This window comes from Muscardinus avellanarius, assembly GCF_963383645.1.
Source record: "Muscardinus avellanarius genome assembly, chromosome: 9".
In the NCBI taxonomy this organism is placed as follows: domain Eukaryota; kingdom Metazoa; phylum Chordata; class Mammalia; order Rodentia; family Gliridae; genus Muscardinus; species Muscardinus avellanarius.
The window spans coordinates 78,037,554-78,057,386 of NC_137795.1; the positions used below are offsets into that span (position 1 = coordinate 78,037,554).

The 19,833-nt window shown below is 34.2% G+C and overlaps 1 protein-coding gene across 2 annotated transcripts in view; it reads right to left on the reverse strand.

Annotated features, from left to right (window-relative positions):
- ASZ1 (ankyrin repeat, SAM and basic leucine zipper domain containing 1) overlaps positions 1–19,833 on the reverse strand; it is a gene marked incomplete at both ends in the record, with an annotated part of 62,885 nt that overhangs the window by 21,503 nt on the left and 21,549 nt on the right. For both annotated transcript variants that reach the window (XM_080701334.1, XM_080701333.1), the window contains 6 exons: positions 53–162; positions 1,362–1,418; positions 2,346–2,421; positions 3,530–3,651; positions 5,515–5,649; positions 6,197–6,308. In XM_080701334.1, coding sequence (XP_080557460.1) covers positions 53–162; positions 1,362–1,418; positions 2,346–2,421; positions 3,530–3,651; positions 5,515–5,649; positions 6,197–6,308 — 612 coding nt within the window. The remainder of the gene's footprint in view (positions 1–52; positions 163–1,361; positions 1,419–2,345; positions 2,422–3,529; positions 3,652–5,514; positions 5,650–6,196; positions 6,309–19,833) is intronic.

Consider the following 19,833-nt stretch of genomic DNA (forward strand, 5'->3'; position numbering starts at 1 on the left):
AGAAGTGTTGATTCTAAATAGTATTAATGTAAACTGATTAACTTAATTTTACCTGATTTCCAATTTTGCCACTTCGGGTAACTCTCCAAAATGTATCTCTTCTACTTCCAGTTCTTTAAGAGCAGCTATAATTTTCTGCTGATCCTTACTGGCAATTCCATTCTAAATAGGAATAATAAGTTTAAGGTTTGGTAACTTAATCTTAAATAATTTACTATTCAAAATTACTAAACTTTTCTACTTCAATTTGCATCTTGAAAAATAGGCACATAGCTAGGTGTGGTGGTTCATGTCTGTAATCCCAATACTTGAGAGGCTGAGACAGGTTCAATACCAGCTTCAGCAATTTACCAAGGCCTTCAGCAATTTACCCAGAACTGAGGGGGGAAGGGAAATGGAGGGGAAGGGCATGAAGCACAATCTAAATGTTCACCACTTTCAGTATGTTCCACTTATTAAAAAAATATAATAAAAAAAACAAAGAATAAATAGGGCAAAAGATGTAGGTCAGAGGTAGACTGCCCCAGGTTCAATCCCCAGTTATCTCCCCACCCCCACCAAATAGACATATATTAGAAAGTAACAAATGAAATAAAAAATGTTTTGCTTATTGACAGAGTTATTCCATTAAAATATTTAGGTATACAGTTAACTATACTTAACTTATTGTAATACATAGCAATTGTGATAGACTCTCAAATGACTAGATGTCAATTTTAATATACAATAGTTTTTAAAAAGTCAAACAATTTTTTCTTCAAAATATTATTTAATATTTTATCAGTGAAAAAATTTATGTCCTTCTTTATGTCTATATTCTACCTTTAGTATTAAACTGAATTTTCTATCCTGGAATTAGTTAAGTAATATGCTTATTTTGATTTTTAGTGATACTAATGTTTTCAAATTTCCAATGTGTTCATGCAGCAAAATCATTGTTCTTTATACATTCTATTTATCAAAACATATCTAATGCTTCCAACAGCTATTTTTAATTATTTAATATTAGATATCAAAATAATAAGCCTTGATATTTTTGAGAACCTACCAAAAGGCATAATATTTATGAGACATATTTATGCCTACATACATAAAAAATCTTATTTCTAAGTAGCCTACTTTACAAATCTCACACTTGAAAATGAAGCACTAAAAAATATACTACTTTAAATCTTTACAATTTTTAAAGTGACTTAATGATATTATGTTTTAATATGGTTATCCATAATCATATCTAATCAAGAACGGAGTAAAAGATAATGACAGGATGTAGCACTAGGATGTATAAAATCGAAAATAAAAGAAGCCACAGTTTAAAAACCATCAAAAATATATTTGGAGCTTTTCAAAGTAATACTAACCTTTATAAACTCATCTTTATTCATGGTTAAAAGGTGTCTTAAAGTTATATCCCTTTCCTGTAGAAAAAGAAAAAAAAATCTCACCATCTTTCAATATAAATTGTACAAAGGGAAGTAGGCTACTGTACATGTTAGTTATATGAGCTATTCTTAAAACAATTTTCTAGAAGAGATAGGGTATGTAGATAAAGAACTACACTACTGGGTAGAAAGTATACATTTATCTAAAAAAGTATAAACATAACCAGTTTTCCAGATTTAACAAAACTGATTACCTTTAATATTTGTTTATATAAAAGATTTGTAAAGTTTGACAGATACTTCATAAATATTTAATTTCTTATTATATCAGATTAACCCATCAATAATATGAGTATTATTCAAGATTTCTTCAAATAGGAAAAAAATTTCAAGATTGTATAATGTACACACTCCTAAGTGGAATCTGTCTTAAGCACTAATTTAAAGCTTCAGAATTCTCATCTACCTAATAGTAGTTGTCATCTACTCAAATCACACAGTGCAACACTTAAAGCACCTAAACAGTGCTTGGCACTCACTAGCTATTAGTTCCCTTACAAAAAAGATGTTTAAGTAACATATTTCAGTTAATAATCAGATCAAGAATATAACACTAGGTTTATCTGGTTTAAAATTATGCTTTTAATATTACATACAAGAATATCAGCAAATACAAAAACAAAGGGCTTAAGTGCATACAGAGGCATTAATTATACAATGTGTTAAAGTTGTTAAATACAACCAGAGTCTAATTTATGTAAATATCTAGAATAATAAAATTTTGAGGGTCTTATTTCAGTTTATAATGGGATATACTACAAATTATGCAGAAAAGGAATGGCATTCATTCATAGGTATCTGTATAAAATAAAATTTAATGTTGTATTAACCAACAAATAAACATATGTTCACACACATACATATATATATATATATAATTCACTAGGTTATATGAAGTCTTACCTTTAATAAGTCTGTCATATGTTCAAGTCCAAGACCATGTAAAAATATTTCCAGATCTCCAAGTTCTGTATAAGAACTATACATATTTATTGCAATGTCAATTTTAGAACAGACTATAAATGTACAGATAATAAATACGTATTTATGTTTCAGAGAAAAAATGAAAATCTATGTAGACTATATTTGTAAATTTATACTCTAAATTTAATGATATATCAAAGTTATGAATAAGCAAGTATGCTTGCTTCTATTTTTCTGAGCTGAGGATTTAAACTAAAGCTTCACACATGCTAAGTAAGGGCTTTACAATGAGATATACTCCCAACCCAAAGCAAGGTTTCTTAAGCAAAGATATGAGAGGAAGTGATGATGATAAAATGTAGATTATCTTTCCTAAGAATGGAGATATTCATCAATATGTATTCTTTGTTACATTTCTATACATAAAAAATCTCTTTACTGCAATAAGTAAAAATTAAATAATAACTTTAAATGGGGTAGGTAGAGAATGGTTTATAGCCATATACTAGAACAACAGTGTTCGGGAAAAAATATTTTTAATTTTAGCTTAAAAATACAGAAATGTAGCTGGGCATGGTAGTGCACACTTGTAATCCCAGCATTTGGGAGGCTGAGACCTGAGGATCACGGTTCTCGGACAGCCTCAGCTACTTAGTGAGGCCCTCCACAACTTAGTGAGACCATGTTTCAAAATAAAGAATGAAAAATAGGGCAGAAGGTGTGGCTTGTAGGTCAAAGGCCTCTGGGTTCCATCCCCAGACACACCAAAACAAAACAAAACAAAACAAAACAAAAAAAACAACCCACCAACCCCTCCCTCCCAAACCCCAGAAATGTGCTAAAATAGAAAGCAAAGCAAATAAGGAATAGTACAGTTTGGAAAATAGCACAGATATAATCTTAAATATTTAAAAAAATTATTGACGTTTTGCTAAAAGTTTAAGAACAAAGTTATAATGATTAGTTTTAGTAGATATAGAGCCTTCTAAAATTCTAGAGAACAAAGCACTTAAAATCTAGGCATTTTTAAGTGACATTAAAAATACATATAAAAGTTTTAAATGTCATGTATCTTGAAAAAGTTGCCACGTTTATTATAAGTAGAAACAACATGCATTTTAAGAACTAAAGGAATTCTAATGAAATAAAACATGTTATGTTACCCAAAGGTGTGAGCTTTTTCTTTATCAGAATCTGTCAATAGTTTACAAATAGTCTCTTCTTTAGTTAGCTTTTGAAGCTTTCCTTCCAGTGGATTTAAAGTCAAAGAAAGAAAGTTGAATATCTGTAAAAATTCACACACCACCCAAATAAAATTAACATTATTATATACTATCACACTTAAAAGAAAATGAACATGTGATCATTTTTATCTATAAAAGAATTTTTAGCAAGGTGAGAGGGACAGAACATTCATAACATTATGCTGAGAATAACTTCTATAAAATCAAGAAAATGATTCTTTGACCTAAAATGAGAAAAGAGGAATAATGCAACTAATTAAAAATTGCAAAAATTAAAGATAGTAATTGAGATTTAAAAAAAAAAACCCTAAAATTCCATTTGTCAACTGATGGAGAAAGATTACTTTAAAGATCTTGCTAAGTGTTTGTCAGGGGGAGTAATAAGCATGGCCAAATGTATACAAATCTCAACCGTCAGCCTTAAAGCACTATGATGAAATTTCTTGGTTTTACAATCTAATTTCTTCGGGAGCCACAGCTATGACATGTAATTAGCCAAAATATAAGACGAATTCCAAAGTTTAATTTCTGGTAAGTCATTTCATGATATTGAGCCCTATATAAAATAGTATTTTTACAAAGTTTTTCTACTACTTTATTTACATTTGAAAATCTTATATTTTAGTAAGGCATTTTTAGTAGGGTATTTTTTGGTAAACATTGTGTTTTTTTCAAAGCCAAACATAGTTTTTTCTTGCAAATGACATTATTTTGTGTGTGTGGGTGTTGTACCAGGGATGGAACTCCAGGGGCTTTCTACCTCTGGGCTACACTCCCAGACCTGTTTTATATTTTATTTGGAAACAGGGTCTAAGTTTCTGAGAGCCTCACTAAGTAGCTGAGGCTGGTTTCGAACCTACCCGATCCTCCTGTCCCAACCTCCCAAGTACTGGGATCACAAGTGTGTGCCACCATACCCAGCTGCAAATGACATTTTTACATCATTGTTTTTTGCTTTTCTGTCACTGTTTTATATGGACCTTACAGTGGCAAAAGAATACAGTACAAAGTTGTAAGAAATAATGAGATCAAACATTCTTCAATTTTTGCCATTTTTAGAAAGAAAGCATTTAGTTTTGGGCCATTAACATGTTATTTGTAGTTTTTTGGTAGAAGTTTATTATGAATTTAAGAAAGTTTACTTTATTCTTTGAATAAGCATATTTATTCAGATGTTACTTCTTTTTTGATTGAGATAAATGATTTTATTCCTTTTTATTGTTATAATGATCAATTGTGTTACATACTTTGGTTGTTGATTGATGTTTTCATTCCTGAAGTGAGTCTTATTAATAATGGATAGATTATCCTTTTTGTATAGCATTGCTTCAATTTGCCAATATTTTGCTAAACACATTTTGATAATAGTCCAAAGTTTGAATTAAAATATACTATTGTCAGGTTTTGGTGACTTTTAAAGTCTGAATAACAGTATATCATACACACAAGTATGTTATTACTTTGCAACGAACCTTGTCACAAATAGATAAATACTGCTCAGATAATTTAATAGATGTCTGACATCTATTAAAATGATAAAACAATGTTTTAATTATATGTCTGAATCTTGACATTTTACTAGCTTTTTCAATACACAAAAGTTAATTTAAAAATATGAACCAGTTTCAATGTTTAACCTGTATATTATAATTATTTTTCTAATATCAGAATAAGACTAGAATACTCTTTTATAATTTATAACACTGTAAATGGGATCTGATATAGAAGTTGAATACTCTAGGAAAATAAAGTTTTCAACCTGGTTGGAAAAATAAAAACACATTTAAAGATTTAGTAAGAGCCAAAATATTTTATAATTGTGAATCCTAACAAAATAATATAAAACTTCTATATATGATAGCGTGACATGCCCCAGAAGTAGAGTTTAATATATAGATGGATACCTCAAGATGTTTATTTCTTTTTGCAATCTCGCTTGGTGTCCTGCCATCTTTGGTTTGGAGCATTTTATTAGCTCCAAGTTCAAGCAACTTCAAAACAACACTTTTATGACCCTGACGTGCTGCCCATGTTAAAGCCTGTAAGTGGGGAAAAAAGAAGATGCTTAAAGAGAAGCAGCTTATTTGAGATAAATACTTCCAACAATACATATGGCACAGTAAAAAAAAAGAGAACATGGTTAATTTTGGGACTGATGTAATCTCTTCATTTCACAATATAATGTAAACATATTTTTGAAGTTGTAATTGCAAAGCAGACTGTAGTGCTCACTGATTTTATAAAGCCAATGTTTTACATAGTTAAGTAATGTTATGGAATACACTGACTTATTTGCTAGTCACTGAAATATTTTCTACACCAAAGAATTCATATGTAAATGTTATAGCTCAGGCTTTGTTGTGCATTACAACAAAGAAATGAGAACTCAGGGAGTCAAATAATTACTGTTTGCTGTTCAGTTGTTGTTTTATGATTTTATCTCAAACCTTTGTAATTATTACTTCTTAAAACATTTTTGTAATAAAAAGCACCAATAAAAGAATATGTATTTTTGCAGAATATTGACAATAATAGCAAAATATCAGTCTTAGAAATAAAAAGGAACATTGTAAAAGTGTTTCTCACAGTATAGCCATTCTCATCCTGGGCATTAACTTCTGCTCCATGAGCAACAAGGAGAGCAACAACCTGAGGGTGACCATCTTTGGCAGCATACATGATAGGAGTCATCCGTCTCCTAAAAAGAAAGAAATACTTCTGTTAAGGCTGCCATTAGTTACTCAATGTTATAAATTTAACCATATGCGACATTATCAATATTGCTTTGAAAGCAAAGAAAAATAAAAGCTTTTAACAGATCAGGTGATTTAAAAATCAAAATTTCCATAAAAAAATATATAAAATGCTAACACAGCACCCTCTAGTGAGGAAATATAAAAATCACAAAATAAACCACTTGATTTCTTTTGTTTATTGGTACATTGTAATTATACATCAAGCATGGTTCAGAGCAGATAGAAATATACATGCACACATCATTCATTGTTTCTCTCCAGGTCCCTCACTGCTCTCTAGATAATATTTACATGTTACATGTAACTTCATGCATGAACAAAGGATTATTTGAATTCTTTCCATTATCAGATTTCACTTTTCTCCTCCCCACATTCCTCTCCAAATCACTCCCAATTCCACTAGTGTCTCTCTTATTTATCTGAAATCTTTTTTGTTTTCCAGTTTCTCTCTAGCTTCCATACATGAGTGAAAACATATGACCCTTCACTTTTTGTGAATAGCTAATCTCACTTAGCATAATATTCTCAGGTCCTATCCATTTACCTGCAAATAACATGATTGTATCCTTTTTATGGCTGAGCAAAATTTCTTTGTGTATATAAAGTAAAATTTTGTAACTTTTCATCTGTTTAAGAACACCTAGGTTGGTTCCCTAGTTTGGATATTATAAATTGTGCTGCTATAAACATGGTGATACATATATACCTAAAATCATCCAATTTCACTTCCTTGGGGAAGATCCCAAGAATGGTATATCTGGGTTATATGGTACTTCCATTTCTAGTCTTTTAATGAATCTCAGTTGCAGCTGTATTAATTTGCAATTCTACCAACAGTGTATAAGTGTTCCTATTTCCCCACATCCTTGCCAAAACTTATTATTGTTTGTATTCTTGATGATTGCCATTCTAACTGGAGTTAAGTGGAATCTCATTGTTGTTCTGATATGCATTTCCTTGACTGCTGAAAAGGTTAAACATTTTCTCATGTATTTATTGGCCATTTCTATTTCTTGTTTTGAGAAATGTTTATTCAATATATTGTCCATTTTTGACTGATTTCTTTTCTGTATTAACTATTTTAAGTTCATTATATATTCTAGATATTAATCATCTATCAGAGTAGCTGGTGAAGATTTTTTCCCATTATATAGGCTTTCTCTTTAGGTTCTTTATGATTTTCTTTGCTGCACAGAAGCTTAATCTGAAGTCATTCTATTTACTGAATTTTGTTTTTATTTCCTGAGCTTTAGGGGTCTTATTGAAGAAGTTGCTACTAGTGCCTATTTGTTAGAGAGTTGGTGCTATTCCCTTTTATATTAGTTGCAGTCATTGGTCTTTCATCCATTTTGAGTTGACTCTTGTGCAAGGTGAGTGGTTCTGGTTTTAATTCCATCCTTCTACAAATGGTTAGCCATTTTTTAGCTTCATTTGTTGAAAAGCTATCTTTATCCAGTGAATGTTTTTGGTCCCCGTCAAAGATCAAGTTCTAGGTGTGGGTTTGTTTCTATATCTTCTATTCTGTTCCACTGATGCATGTATATGTTTTTCTTTTTTGCCAATACTATAGAGCTTTGTAGTAGAGTTTGAAGTCAGGTATTGTGATGTCTCCAGCATGGTTTTTGTTGTTAAGAACTGCTTTGGCTGTTCTGGGTCTTTTGTTTTTCCATATGATTTTAGTACTGTTTTTCTATTTCTGTAAAAATAATGTTGGTATTTTAATAGGCATTTCATTGAATCTCTATATCACTTTTGGTACCAATGCCATTTTGATGATGTTTATTTTTTGCTAGAACATGGGAGGAACATGAAAGGTCCTTCCATCTTGTAAGAGCTTCTTTAATTTTTTTCTTCAGTGTCCAAAGAAAGACAATTCCAGACCAATTTCCTTAATAAACACAAATGCAAATATTCTCATTAAAATACTAGCAACTTAAATTAAAAAACATAACAAGATGATTGTCCACCAAGGACAAGTAGGTTTCATTCCATACACTAATCATTAATCCATTGAAAGAGAAACAGGGAAAATAATTATTCATGACAGTCCTAAAAGGAATGGAATACTTGAATATAAATCTATTAAAGAAAGTAGAAGACCTCTACAATGAAAACTATAAAAATAACGCACTTTCTAGTAAGTTTTATTTACATATTAATCTAAGAAATTATCAAGTTATACTATGCTTATGTTGGTGTATAGTAATGAATGACACAAGTAAGGTCCTTGCCTCACTGGATTCACTCATACCACATGCTCATTTAGGAAGAGTTTTATTTCATTCATAACAATTATTGATTATATCAATGCATCTCTATATTTTTAATACATTTATTGGTGCACTGTAATTTTACATCATTATGTAGCTCAAAGGGATAGGAACCTAACATGCACACAGTATTTGGTAGGCTTCCCTTCCCAGCTCTCTTCCCTTTTGTGCATGATACTTAGAATGGCAATAGTAATTTCATATATGTATATAACTTCAGTGGTAGTATTTTCTTGATTCTCCCTCACCTCCAACACTGCCCTCCTCTTAACTCTCTCCATCGCTCCACTGGGTTGTTCCCTTCTTTATCTAAAATTTCTCAGCCGGGCATGGTGGCGCACCCTTGTAATCCCTGCGCTTGGGAGGCAGAGACAGGAGGATCATGCTGGTTTGAAGCCAGCCTCGCTGGCTTAAGAGACCCTATTTCCAAATAAAAATATAAAATAGGTCTGGGAGTGTAACCTAGAGGTAGAAGGGTTTCCAGGAACCCAAGCACCATCAAAACAAAACAAAACAAAACAAACAAACAAACAAAAAACCCCTCTTATATCTCGATTACTCTCTAGCTTCCACATATGAGAGAAAACATGATCCTTCACTTTCTGTGACTGCCTAATTTCACTTATCATATTGTTCTCCAGGTTTATCCATTTTTCTGCAAATGACATAATTATGTTCATTTTTAATGCTGAATAGAATTTTGTTGTGTAGATATATCCCATAATTCTGTTCATCTGTTGATGAATACCTAAGCTGGTTCCATCTGTCTATTGTGAAGTGGATAGCATCTATCACTATAATATTTTGACTTCAATCCTTTCAGAAAGATACCCAGTAGTGGTATAGCTGGATCATATGATGGATCCATTCCCAGTTTTCTGTGAAATCCTCACACTGATCTCCGTAACAGGTGCACTGATTTGCAACCCCACCAACAGTGTATAATAGTTCCTATCTCCTCACATCTTTACCAGCATTTATGGGTGTTTTTTTCCAGTACTAGGGATGGAGCCCAGAGGCATTCTACCTCCAAACTCTTATTTTATTTTTTTGAAAGCAGGGTCTCAGCTGAGGGTGGTGGTGCATGCTTGTAATCCCAACATTTAGGAGGCTGACACAGGAAGAATTTTGGTTCTTGGACAGCCTCAGCTACTCCTTAGTGAGGCCCTGTGCAACTCAGTTAAACCCTGTTTCAAAAAATAAAGAATAAAAAATAGGGCTGGGAGTGTAGCTTGGAGGTATAATGACCCTGGGTTTCATCCTTGGTATCGCAAAAAATAAAAAAAAATAAGCAAAAAAAGAAAACAGGGTCTCATTTAAGTTGTGAAGGGCCTCACTAAGTAGATGAGGCTGGCCACAAACCTGTAATCCTACTGTCTCAGCCTCTCAAGTACTGGGATTACAACTGTGCACCACCATGTCCAGCTCTTGTTTGTATTCTTGATGATTGCCATTCTAATTGGAGTTAGATGAAATCTCAGTGTAGTTTTGATTTGCATGGGCCTGACTGCTAATGCTGTTGAACCTTTTTTATATATTTATTAGCCACTTGTATTTCTTCTTTTGTGAAGTGTCTTGATTGGATTCTTTGTATTTTTAGTGTTAAGTCTTTTATGTTCTTTGTATATTCTAGATATTAATTAGTTCTCTATCAGAGAAATAGCTGGCAAAGATCTCTCACTCTGTAGTCTCTCTCTCTGTATACTCTTCATAGATTCTTTTGCTGAAGAGAAACTTCTTACTTTACATATATTATCTACTGAGAAGATGTAGTTCCCTGCTGTAATTGTATTTTGATCACTCTTAACCTGAATTTAGTATATTTTGATTACAAATTTAATAGCCATGTAGTCTAGTACATGTAGTTGAGACTTAAGCTTGTAAAACTTCATTGATTTTGCCTTTTCTCATAAAACAAAGTTTCCTTTATTTATTTTTTGAGGTACTGGGGATGGAACTCAGGGGCATTCTACCTCTGAGCGACACCCCCGGCCCTAATTTTTTATTCTTTCTTTCTTTCTTTCTGGTGGTACTGGGGGTGGAACCCAGAGGCTTTCTACCTCCGTGCTATACTCCCAGACCTTTTTTATATTTTATTTGGAAACAGGGTCTCACTAAGTTGCTGAGAGCCTCACTAAGTAGCTGAGGCTGGCTTCAAACCTGTGAGATCCTCCTGTCTCAGCCTCCCATGCGCAGGGATTACAAGTGTGCGCCACCATGCCCTGCTTTATTCTTTATTTTGAAACAGGGTTTCACTGAGTTGCAAAGGGCCTCACTAAGTAGCTGAGGCTGTCTGCGAAATGCCATCTTCTGGTCTCCACCTCCCAAATGCTGGGATTACAAGCTTGTGCCATACACCGCTTCCTTTGTTTATTGTACTTAATATTAGTAATGCTTGATATTAATATTGACAATCCTTTCTTTTGGCTCAAATTTACTTATAAAGTGATTTTCACACTCTTTTTCTTCAACTATTCTTGTGAACAGATTTTTTAAGCTAATGTCTCGGTCTTTCTCTCTCTTATGTGATAAATTTACTCCATTCACATTTGGCATAATGACTGGAATATTTGATATTATTTTTTTGGGTTTTGTTGGTTTGCTACTCATATTTCCCATTAAAAATCAGGTGACTCTATCCTTCAAAAAACCCATTAAACTGGGCATGGTGGTGGATACCTGTAATCTCAGTATTTGGAAGGCTGAGAAAGGAGGAACTCAGGTTTAAGACTAACCTCAGAAATTTAATAAGATTCTCAGAAGCCTAGAAATATTTTGTTTCAAAATAAAAAAAAGTCTGGGGGTACAGGTCAGAGGTAGAATTCCCCTGGGTTCAAAGTTCAATCTCCATCATCACAAAAAGAAAAAAAAATTCTACTAAACATTATTTTTCTATGATTTTTATTAAAACATATGAATCTAGTATATGTAAGCAAGGTCTGATCTGTTTCTGCTAATAAGAGTCATGGTGTCCTTCACCACCATGCTCTCATTCTCCCTTACCTCCAACATACGATCTTTGGAATACTCTTATTTTAGTCTCTTCTCTTAGCTTTTCCCCACCTGACTCTGCACATTATAACTATCTGTTAGGAAGGGATTTTTTGTTGCCTTGAGCAAAATTCCTGACAAGAACAATATAAAAAGAGGAAAGACTTATTTTACTTAGTTTCAGAGGATTCAGTACATGATGGCTGGCTCCAAGAAAGATCATGGTGGAAGGGTGTGGCAGAAAAAAGGTGCTCAGCTAATTTCAGTTAAGAAGAAGAAAAGAAAAGAGGAAAGTGTGTGTGTGGGCAGGTGGGGAATGCGAGTGAGTATGCACAAGGGAGAAAGGGGAAAAGGCTGGGGAGAAGATAAACTCTTCCAGGGACCCCAAATAACCTAATTACTTTTCCCAGGGTTCCACTTAGTTATAAATGAGTCAACCCAGTTGATGAGGTCAGAGCCCCATGACCCAATCAACTGTCTAAAAGCCCCACCTTTTGGCACTGACTCACTGCCGCCTTCAACACATAAGCCTTTGAGACACAATCCAGATCTAAACTAAAACAAGCTGATTCTGACATAATTTAATACCTCTTAGAATCTTACTTATAGTGTGCCTTGTCTATTTCCAGAGTCATTATTTAAGTATTCATATTTCCCATTCTTGGACAGTCTAATATTATCCATCAAATACACAAATATCAAGGTTCATCACTCTTCAATTCTTTTTTTTTTTTACTTTTTTCATGATTTCATTAAAATCATGAAACTCATTTTTCAATGATTAAAAATAACATTCTTTTTTCTTTTTTATGTGGACCATATAAAAAATAGCATACATTCACACAATGTGTCCCCCAACCCTGCTTTTCCTTTCCCCCTCTCCCAACAATGAGTGTCCAGGTTGACCATGCTACATTCACACTTATAAACATATTTGAATGTAGCTCCTCCAGTTAATCAACTTTAGCCTTCTTCCTCTCCAATCCCTCCTTTCTAGCTTTTCTGAGGTTTCCTTTCCATTATCTGGAGTCCCTCTGGGGAGAATTGGCTATCCATTTGTAGAAAGATGGAACTAAATTCTCACCTCTCACCAAGCACAGGAACCAACTCGAGATGGATCAAAGTCTTGAAAATTCGACCAGAGACTATGAAGCTATTAGAGAAGGGTAGAGGCTCAACACTCCAACATACAGGCACAGGCAGTAACTTTCTCAACAAGACCTCCAAAACACAGGAAATTAAAGCAAGAATGAACAAGTGGGATGGCAGCAAACTAAAAAGTTTTTGCTCATCAAAGGAAACCATCAAGAACCTAAAGAGAAAGCCTACAGAATGGGAGATCTTTACCAGCCACCACTCTGATAAAGGATTGATATCCAGAATATATAAAGAGCTCAAAAGGCTCTATACTATCAAAACAAATAACCCAATCAAGAAATGGGCAACTGAAATGAATAGACACTTCAAAAGAGAAGAGATACAAATAACCAATAGAGCTGGGCGTGGTGGTGCATGCTTGTAATCCCAGCATTCGGGAGGCTGAGACGGGAGGATCGGTTAGTGGACAGTCTCAGCTACTTAGTGAGGCCCTCTGCAACTCAGTGAGACCCAGTTTCAAAATAAAGAATAAAAAATAGGGCAGGGGGTGTAGCTCAGAGGTCAGATGCCCCTGGGTTCCATCCCCAGACCCGCAAAAAAACCCCACAAAACACAAACAAACAAAAAACCAATAGATACATGAAAAGATGTTTGACATTATTAGCCATCAGGGAAATGCAAATCAAAACTATGCTGAAATTCCATCTAACCCAATCAGAGTGGCAGGCATAAAGAAGTCAAATAACAACAAATGCTAGTGAGTATGTGGGGAAAGAGAAACACTTTTACACGGTTGGAGTGCAAACTAGTTCGGCCACTATGGAGACTCCTTAGAAACTGGGAATGGATCCACCAGATGATCTGGCTATACCACTTCTGGGTATCTTTCCAAAAGGGCTGAAATCAGAGAACTACAGTAACATATGCATACCCATGTTCATAGCAGCACAATTCGTAATAGCCAAATTATGGAACCAACCTAGGTCTTCATCCAGATGAATGAATTGCAAAATTATGGGAAATACACACAATGGAATTCTACTCAGCAATAAAAAAGAACAAAATCATGTCACTTGCAGGAAGATGGAAAGACCCGGAGAACATTATATTAAGTGAGATCAGCCAAGTACAGAAAGAGAAGGGATACATGTTTTCTCTTCAATTACTTTCTTTTTTTTTTTTTTTTTGCGGGTCTGGGGATGGAACCCAGAGGCATTTGACCTACAAGCTACACCCCCTGCCCAATTGTTTTTATTCTTTATTTTGAAACCGGGTCTCACTGAGTTGCGAAGGGCCTCACTAAGTAGCTGAGGCTGTCCGCGAACCGCGATCCTCCAGTCTCAGCCTCCCAAATGCTGGGATAACAAGTGTGCGCCACCATGCCCGGCTCTTCAATTATTTTCTAATTCTCTTTTGCCTAGTATAAGCAGAACCCTGAGTCCAATGCTTAGAATCACAAAATAAAAAACCAAACAAAACCATAAAATAAATTTCCTCTTTGCTCTTAGAATTATATTTTAGCCATATATATATATATATATATATATATATATATATATATATATATATATATATATGAATCTTTTTATCTCGTCCCAAAACAGAACTCAGAAACTTTTTCAATATGCAGCCTTCATAGAATTTTTAAGTTCATCTCTTTCCCCCCTAGACTGTGATTATTATCTTGTTTGTTCCTTTTTCTTTCCTGAATGTTGAATTCAAATATCACATTTTCTTTTAAATTACAAAAGATCTTATTAATGATATATTTATATTAACTTATATGTAGTATTAATTTTTTTCTTTCTTTTTGGTGGTACTGGGCTTCCTGGAAGCCCTTCTACCTCCGGGCTACACTCCCAGACCTATTTTTACATTTTTTATTTGGAAACATGGTTTCCTAAGCCAGCGCACGCAGCTGGCTTCGAACCTGCGTGATCCTCCTGTCTCTGCCTCCCAAGCGCAGGGATTACAAGCGTGTGCCACCACGCCCAGCAAGTATTAATTTTTGAATCAGTTTTTACCATTCTCCTTTAGTGATTTTATTGTACTAGGCAAATGTTCCAATTATCAATCCTTTCATTTACTGTCAGAAATTTTTCTTTTTTTTAATTCTCTGTTGCTCTTTCAAGAGTAGGTATAATTATTGAAATAGCTTTAATGGCAGAAACCCTTGCAGATTTTAGAAGTCGAGGACATTTACTATGCAGTGGGTCTACAATTAAAGGCAGGCTATTGGCCCCCACTAGAAGTTAGTATAATGACTAACAGGACTTACTGAAATTTAATGAGGACCAGGGATAAGGAAATGTATCCTGCAATACATAGGTCAACCTCACTCAAATGTTAGTAATGCCCCCACTGAAGATGATGGCTTTAAATTCTGATATATATGAATAAATATTTTTCCTTCACTCTTGAATGACAGGATGCCTAAGACTAAGAGTTTATTTCTCAGGTCATTTGTCTTCTTCCATGTATAGCTGTTGTATTGTCAAATATGTTAGATGGCCACTTGTGTATAGAAATAGTTCTGATGAGTAATTTGTATCTTCAATAAATAGCTTTCAGAATTTTTCTTTTATTCATATGATGTTTACTGTGATTTGTATATATATATTTTAATTAAATTTATATGTTATTTTTACCTATTTGTGTATTAATTTTGCATGGATAGGGTAGACTATGGATTGGTATATTCAGTTTGGGAATACTCATATTCATTATTGCTTCAAGTATAGTATACCTTATTTCTCCTAGAACTCCTATTAGATATATGCTGGAACTTCTGGCAAGGTTCTCCATGTATATTACCTTTTTCTTTATACTTTCCACTTCTGTTACCCTTTGTGTTGTATTCTAGGCACCTTCCTCATATATAGATTCTAGTCCACGATTCTGCTCTTCAGCTGAGTCTCATCTGCTTTTTTGCACATACACTTAATTTTAAGACTCAAAAATAGTTTCTCTTTTTCATAATCCACTCTGCTTGCTTCATAATTCCTGTTTATTATTTTGTGGCAGCAAGTTTCTTTTATTTCTCAGAGGAATAAAGTCCTTTTTAGATTCTTCAATTTCTTCTATTTTCTTAGTCCAAGACAATCTTTTGTTGAATTGCTGTCCTTGTTTCATTTCATGATGCTGACATTGTCTAGATTTTAGTGGTTTATGGTGGTATGCCCACCTTCAGCTTACCACAAAGGCCCTCAAGCATGGAAGACTCAGGGTCAACAGCTCTGACTCTGCCTACCAGTAATGCAGTTTAAGGTGTTGCCAGTGTTTCATCTCTTTCTTTCTTTAGAGAGTGATTCCTTTTTCATTCCAGAGGTGATTCTTTTTCTTGTTTTGAACAGAAATTTAATAAAATATTTTAATAGGTTGATATCTAAAGTTTGTGGAAGGACAAAACTTTAGTATATTCTCAGATTACCATCTTTAAGTCCTAAACATACTTTCCAAAAAAATGTCTGGCCTTTTTTGGGTTATATTTTGATTCTGGAATTTTTAGAATCACTCATCAAGTTAAAACAATACCCTGGGCACTCTGAAAATTTGATGTTATAAATTAACAGATTAAAAACATCTTTTTACTAGTAAGTCATCCCAGCCAAGAAATGAATATTTATTCAATCTTCTATTTTACTAAATAGTTTAAAATTTTAGGTCTTCCATATTTATGTACTTATCTCTAGACATTTATGATTTTACTCTTCAGAATAAGATCTATAATCTCACTGTTTATTTTCTAGTCATTAAATTATTAATTGGAAATCAACTAAAGTTTGCAGACTAGTATCTTAAAAATGGCCTATTTTTATTATTAGTTCCAATAGTTTCTGAGCTGATTATCTTGGTTTTACCAAGTATATAACCAATGTAATCTTTATTTATTTTTATTTATTTATTTTATTGGTGCACTGAATTCATACATCATAGTGGGATACAAACATTTGTAGACATACATGCACACATCGCCCAGTCAGCCCCCACCCGATCCCCACCCCATTCCATCCCCATCCCTCCTTCCCATGCTTGGCTTAGTGGTTGACATCTAGTATTATAGCAATTTATCCAAAATTAAAAATGATAATCTCACATAACAGTTTCATTTGTCTGATACCAAGCTTTTGATGACTTAAAGATAACATTTCAATATTTCTTTTTGCTTGCTTTCTTACCAGAGAATATTTTTTTTCTATTTTTTTTAGGTGAAACTATCATATATTTATATATTTATTTTTCAGAAAAAAAATCTATCCTAATATGGAATATGGATTCTAGATACCCAAAACGATCTTGAAAAAGAACAAAGCTAGAAGATATATATTTTCTGATTTCAAACCATATAAAGCTACAATAATTGAAACAGTGTAGTACTGTTCTAAAGGCAGATATATAAACCATTGGAGTTAAATACAAGCCTAGAGCTAAATTCTTCCCTGTATTATCAAGTTATTTTTGACAAGGTTTCCATGAACATTTGGTGGTGGAAATAATAATCTTTTAACTAAATATTGTTGAAAAATAATAATTACATGGAAAAGAATAAAATTGGACCCTTACCTAATCCCATATACAAGTATTAACTCAAAATAGATAAAAGACATAAATATAAATCTTAAGACCATAAACTTTTAGAAGAAAATCTGGGTCATAAAACCTCACAAGACTGAAATTGGCAGTGATTTCTTGGATATGATTTCAATGGCACAGGCAACAGAAGAGTATACAAACTCCCTAAAAAATAAAAAAATATTGTATATCCAAAGACAATGTAAACAGAGTTAAAACTAATAGAATTGGATAAAATATTTCCAAATGCTATATCTGAAGATATATTAATATTCCAACTAGAAATCCTAAAAATTAACAACAATAAAGGCAAACAATACAATTTAGATATAGGTAAAAGACTAACATAAATAATGAATCTCCACAGATAACCAATCTTAGTTGTCTGTTGGATGGAAAATCTTGTTTCTGTGGTTCTGGTGTGTGTTACCTATTTCTTCTTTGTAGTTAATCTCTTTGAGTATTTTCTGTAGCACTGGTTTTAAAGACATAAATTCCTTCAGTTTCTGTTTGTTGTGGAAGCTTCTTATCTCCCCATCTAATTTGATAGAAAGTTTTGCTGGGTAGGAAATTTTTGGCTGGAAGTTGTTTTCTTTCAGAGTTGGGAATATGTTACTCCAAGCCCTTCTGGCTCTCCTGACTTGGTTTGGGAAGTCTGGAGTGATTCTAATTGGTTTGCCTCTGAATGTCACTTGGCCCTTTGTTTTTGTTGCCTTTAAGATTCTCTGCTTGGCTTCCACAGTGGTCATTTTGACAATTATGTGGCGTGGGGATCCTCTTCTCCGATCCTGTCTAAAGGGAGTTCTATACGTTTCCTGGACCTGTGTATCGACCTCTTGCTCTATGTTTGGAAAATTTTCTGCTATTACTTCCTTGAAGAGATTGTTGATCCCTTTGGTTTCACTTTCTTTTCCCTCCTCTATTCCAATTATTCTTAGGTTAGCTCTCTTAAAATGGGCCCATATTTCTTCAATGTCATATTCCTGCTGTTGGATATTTTTTTCTAGATTAGAAACTATGCGTTCATTTTTGGAATGATCATCTTCTAAGAGCGAGATTCTGTTCTCCATGTGTTCTAATCGGTTATTTGTGCTTTGAATTGAGGCCTTTACTTCATTAATTGAATCCTTTATCTCTTTTTGGCTCTCTCTGAGTTCTTTTCGAAGCACCTCTATTATTTCTACAGTTATTTTCCTGATTTGATCTTCTAGAAATCTCTGATTTTCATTGGGTTCTGATGTTGTGGGGTTGTGGGCATTCATTGCTCCAGTGTTATTCCTCTTTCCCATGATTTCAGAAGTTTGTGCCTTCTCTGGGTTCTTCCCTTGGGTCACTATAACTTCACTTAAGGTGCTCTGGATCTCGAGTCTGTAGTATCTCAGACCCCACTACTCCTTTACTGGGTTGTATCACAGAGTCTCCGACCCAGGGAGTCGATAGAGGCTGCTTTAAACTATGGGGGGTGCCAATTTGCACGTTCTCCTATGGTGTGATATCTCTGCCACCGCCACTCTCCCACTGGATCAAGTCCCAGGGAGTACAGTACTGGGATTTCTCCTCTGTGGCCCGCAATTTGACTCACTGTTCTTGAGTTCGCAGATGTATCTGTATTGAACTCGTTGAATTTGCTGCTGCTGCCACCGGTGGCAATATGGCGCCGCTGCCATGCCCTCGGCCATGAGGCTGGCTTATTTCTTCTTGGTTTTGAATTCCACTCTGAGTTCTTGCAGCGTGTGCTGAGCTCAGCCACTGGGAGCTTTAGATGTTCCCTGCGCTGAAAAATCCCACCTGGCTGTTCCGCAGCAGCTCACCTCAGCTTGCTGTAGCCGTCCGGTGAATTCGCCGCTGCCACTGGCAGTATGGCGCTGCTGCTGCATCCTCGGGCGTGAGGCCGGTGTATCTCCTCTGTGGCTCTGAGCTCTTTTCTAAGACCGCTTTCTCTCTGGAGCCTGGTGATTTTTTTGTTTCTCTGGTGATGGTGTTTTCTGGCTATGAAAGGCGCTGATTTTGTGGTAATGGAGATTGGTTGTTAGCGGGGCTCTTAAGCCCGGCTTTTCTCGGTCGCCATCTTCCCGGAAGTCTCCAATGTAATCTTAAAAATTAAAATTTTGTTCTCTTTCTTAACAAAAAAAAAGATCTAATGGTTAAATCTGTGACTAGAGAGTTCAATGATTTAGGCCAGTGGTTAGTAAATGTTTTCTGTAGAGGGCAAAAGAGTAAAACATTTAGGCTTTGTGGTACACACCAAGATATGCCATAACTACTCAACCCTGCTGCTATAGCATGAAAGAATACATAAACAGATGAACACAGCTATGTTCCAATAAAACTTTAGATGTCAGCCAACTTTTGTTTTGAAATATAAACTATGGAGTGAGTCTGCTTAGGTTCAAATCTAGCCTTCAGAATTTCATGGGTATATAATGTTAGGCAAGTTTTAAAAACTCTCGTTGCCTCAATTTCTATCTATGTGGATAAAAACAGTTTTTATACTTGTGACACCTATTTGTTATAATAGTCTGTGATAATGAGATAA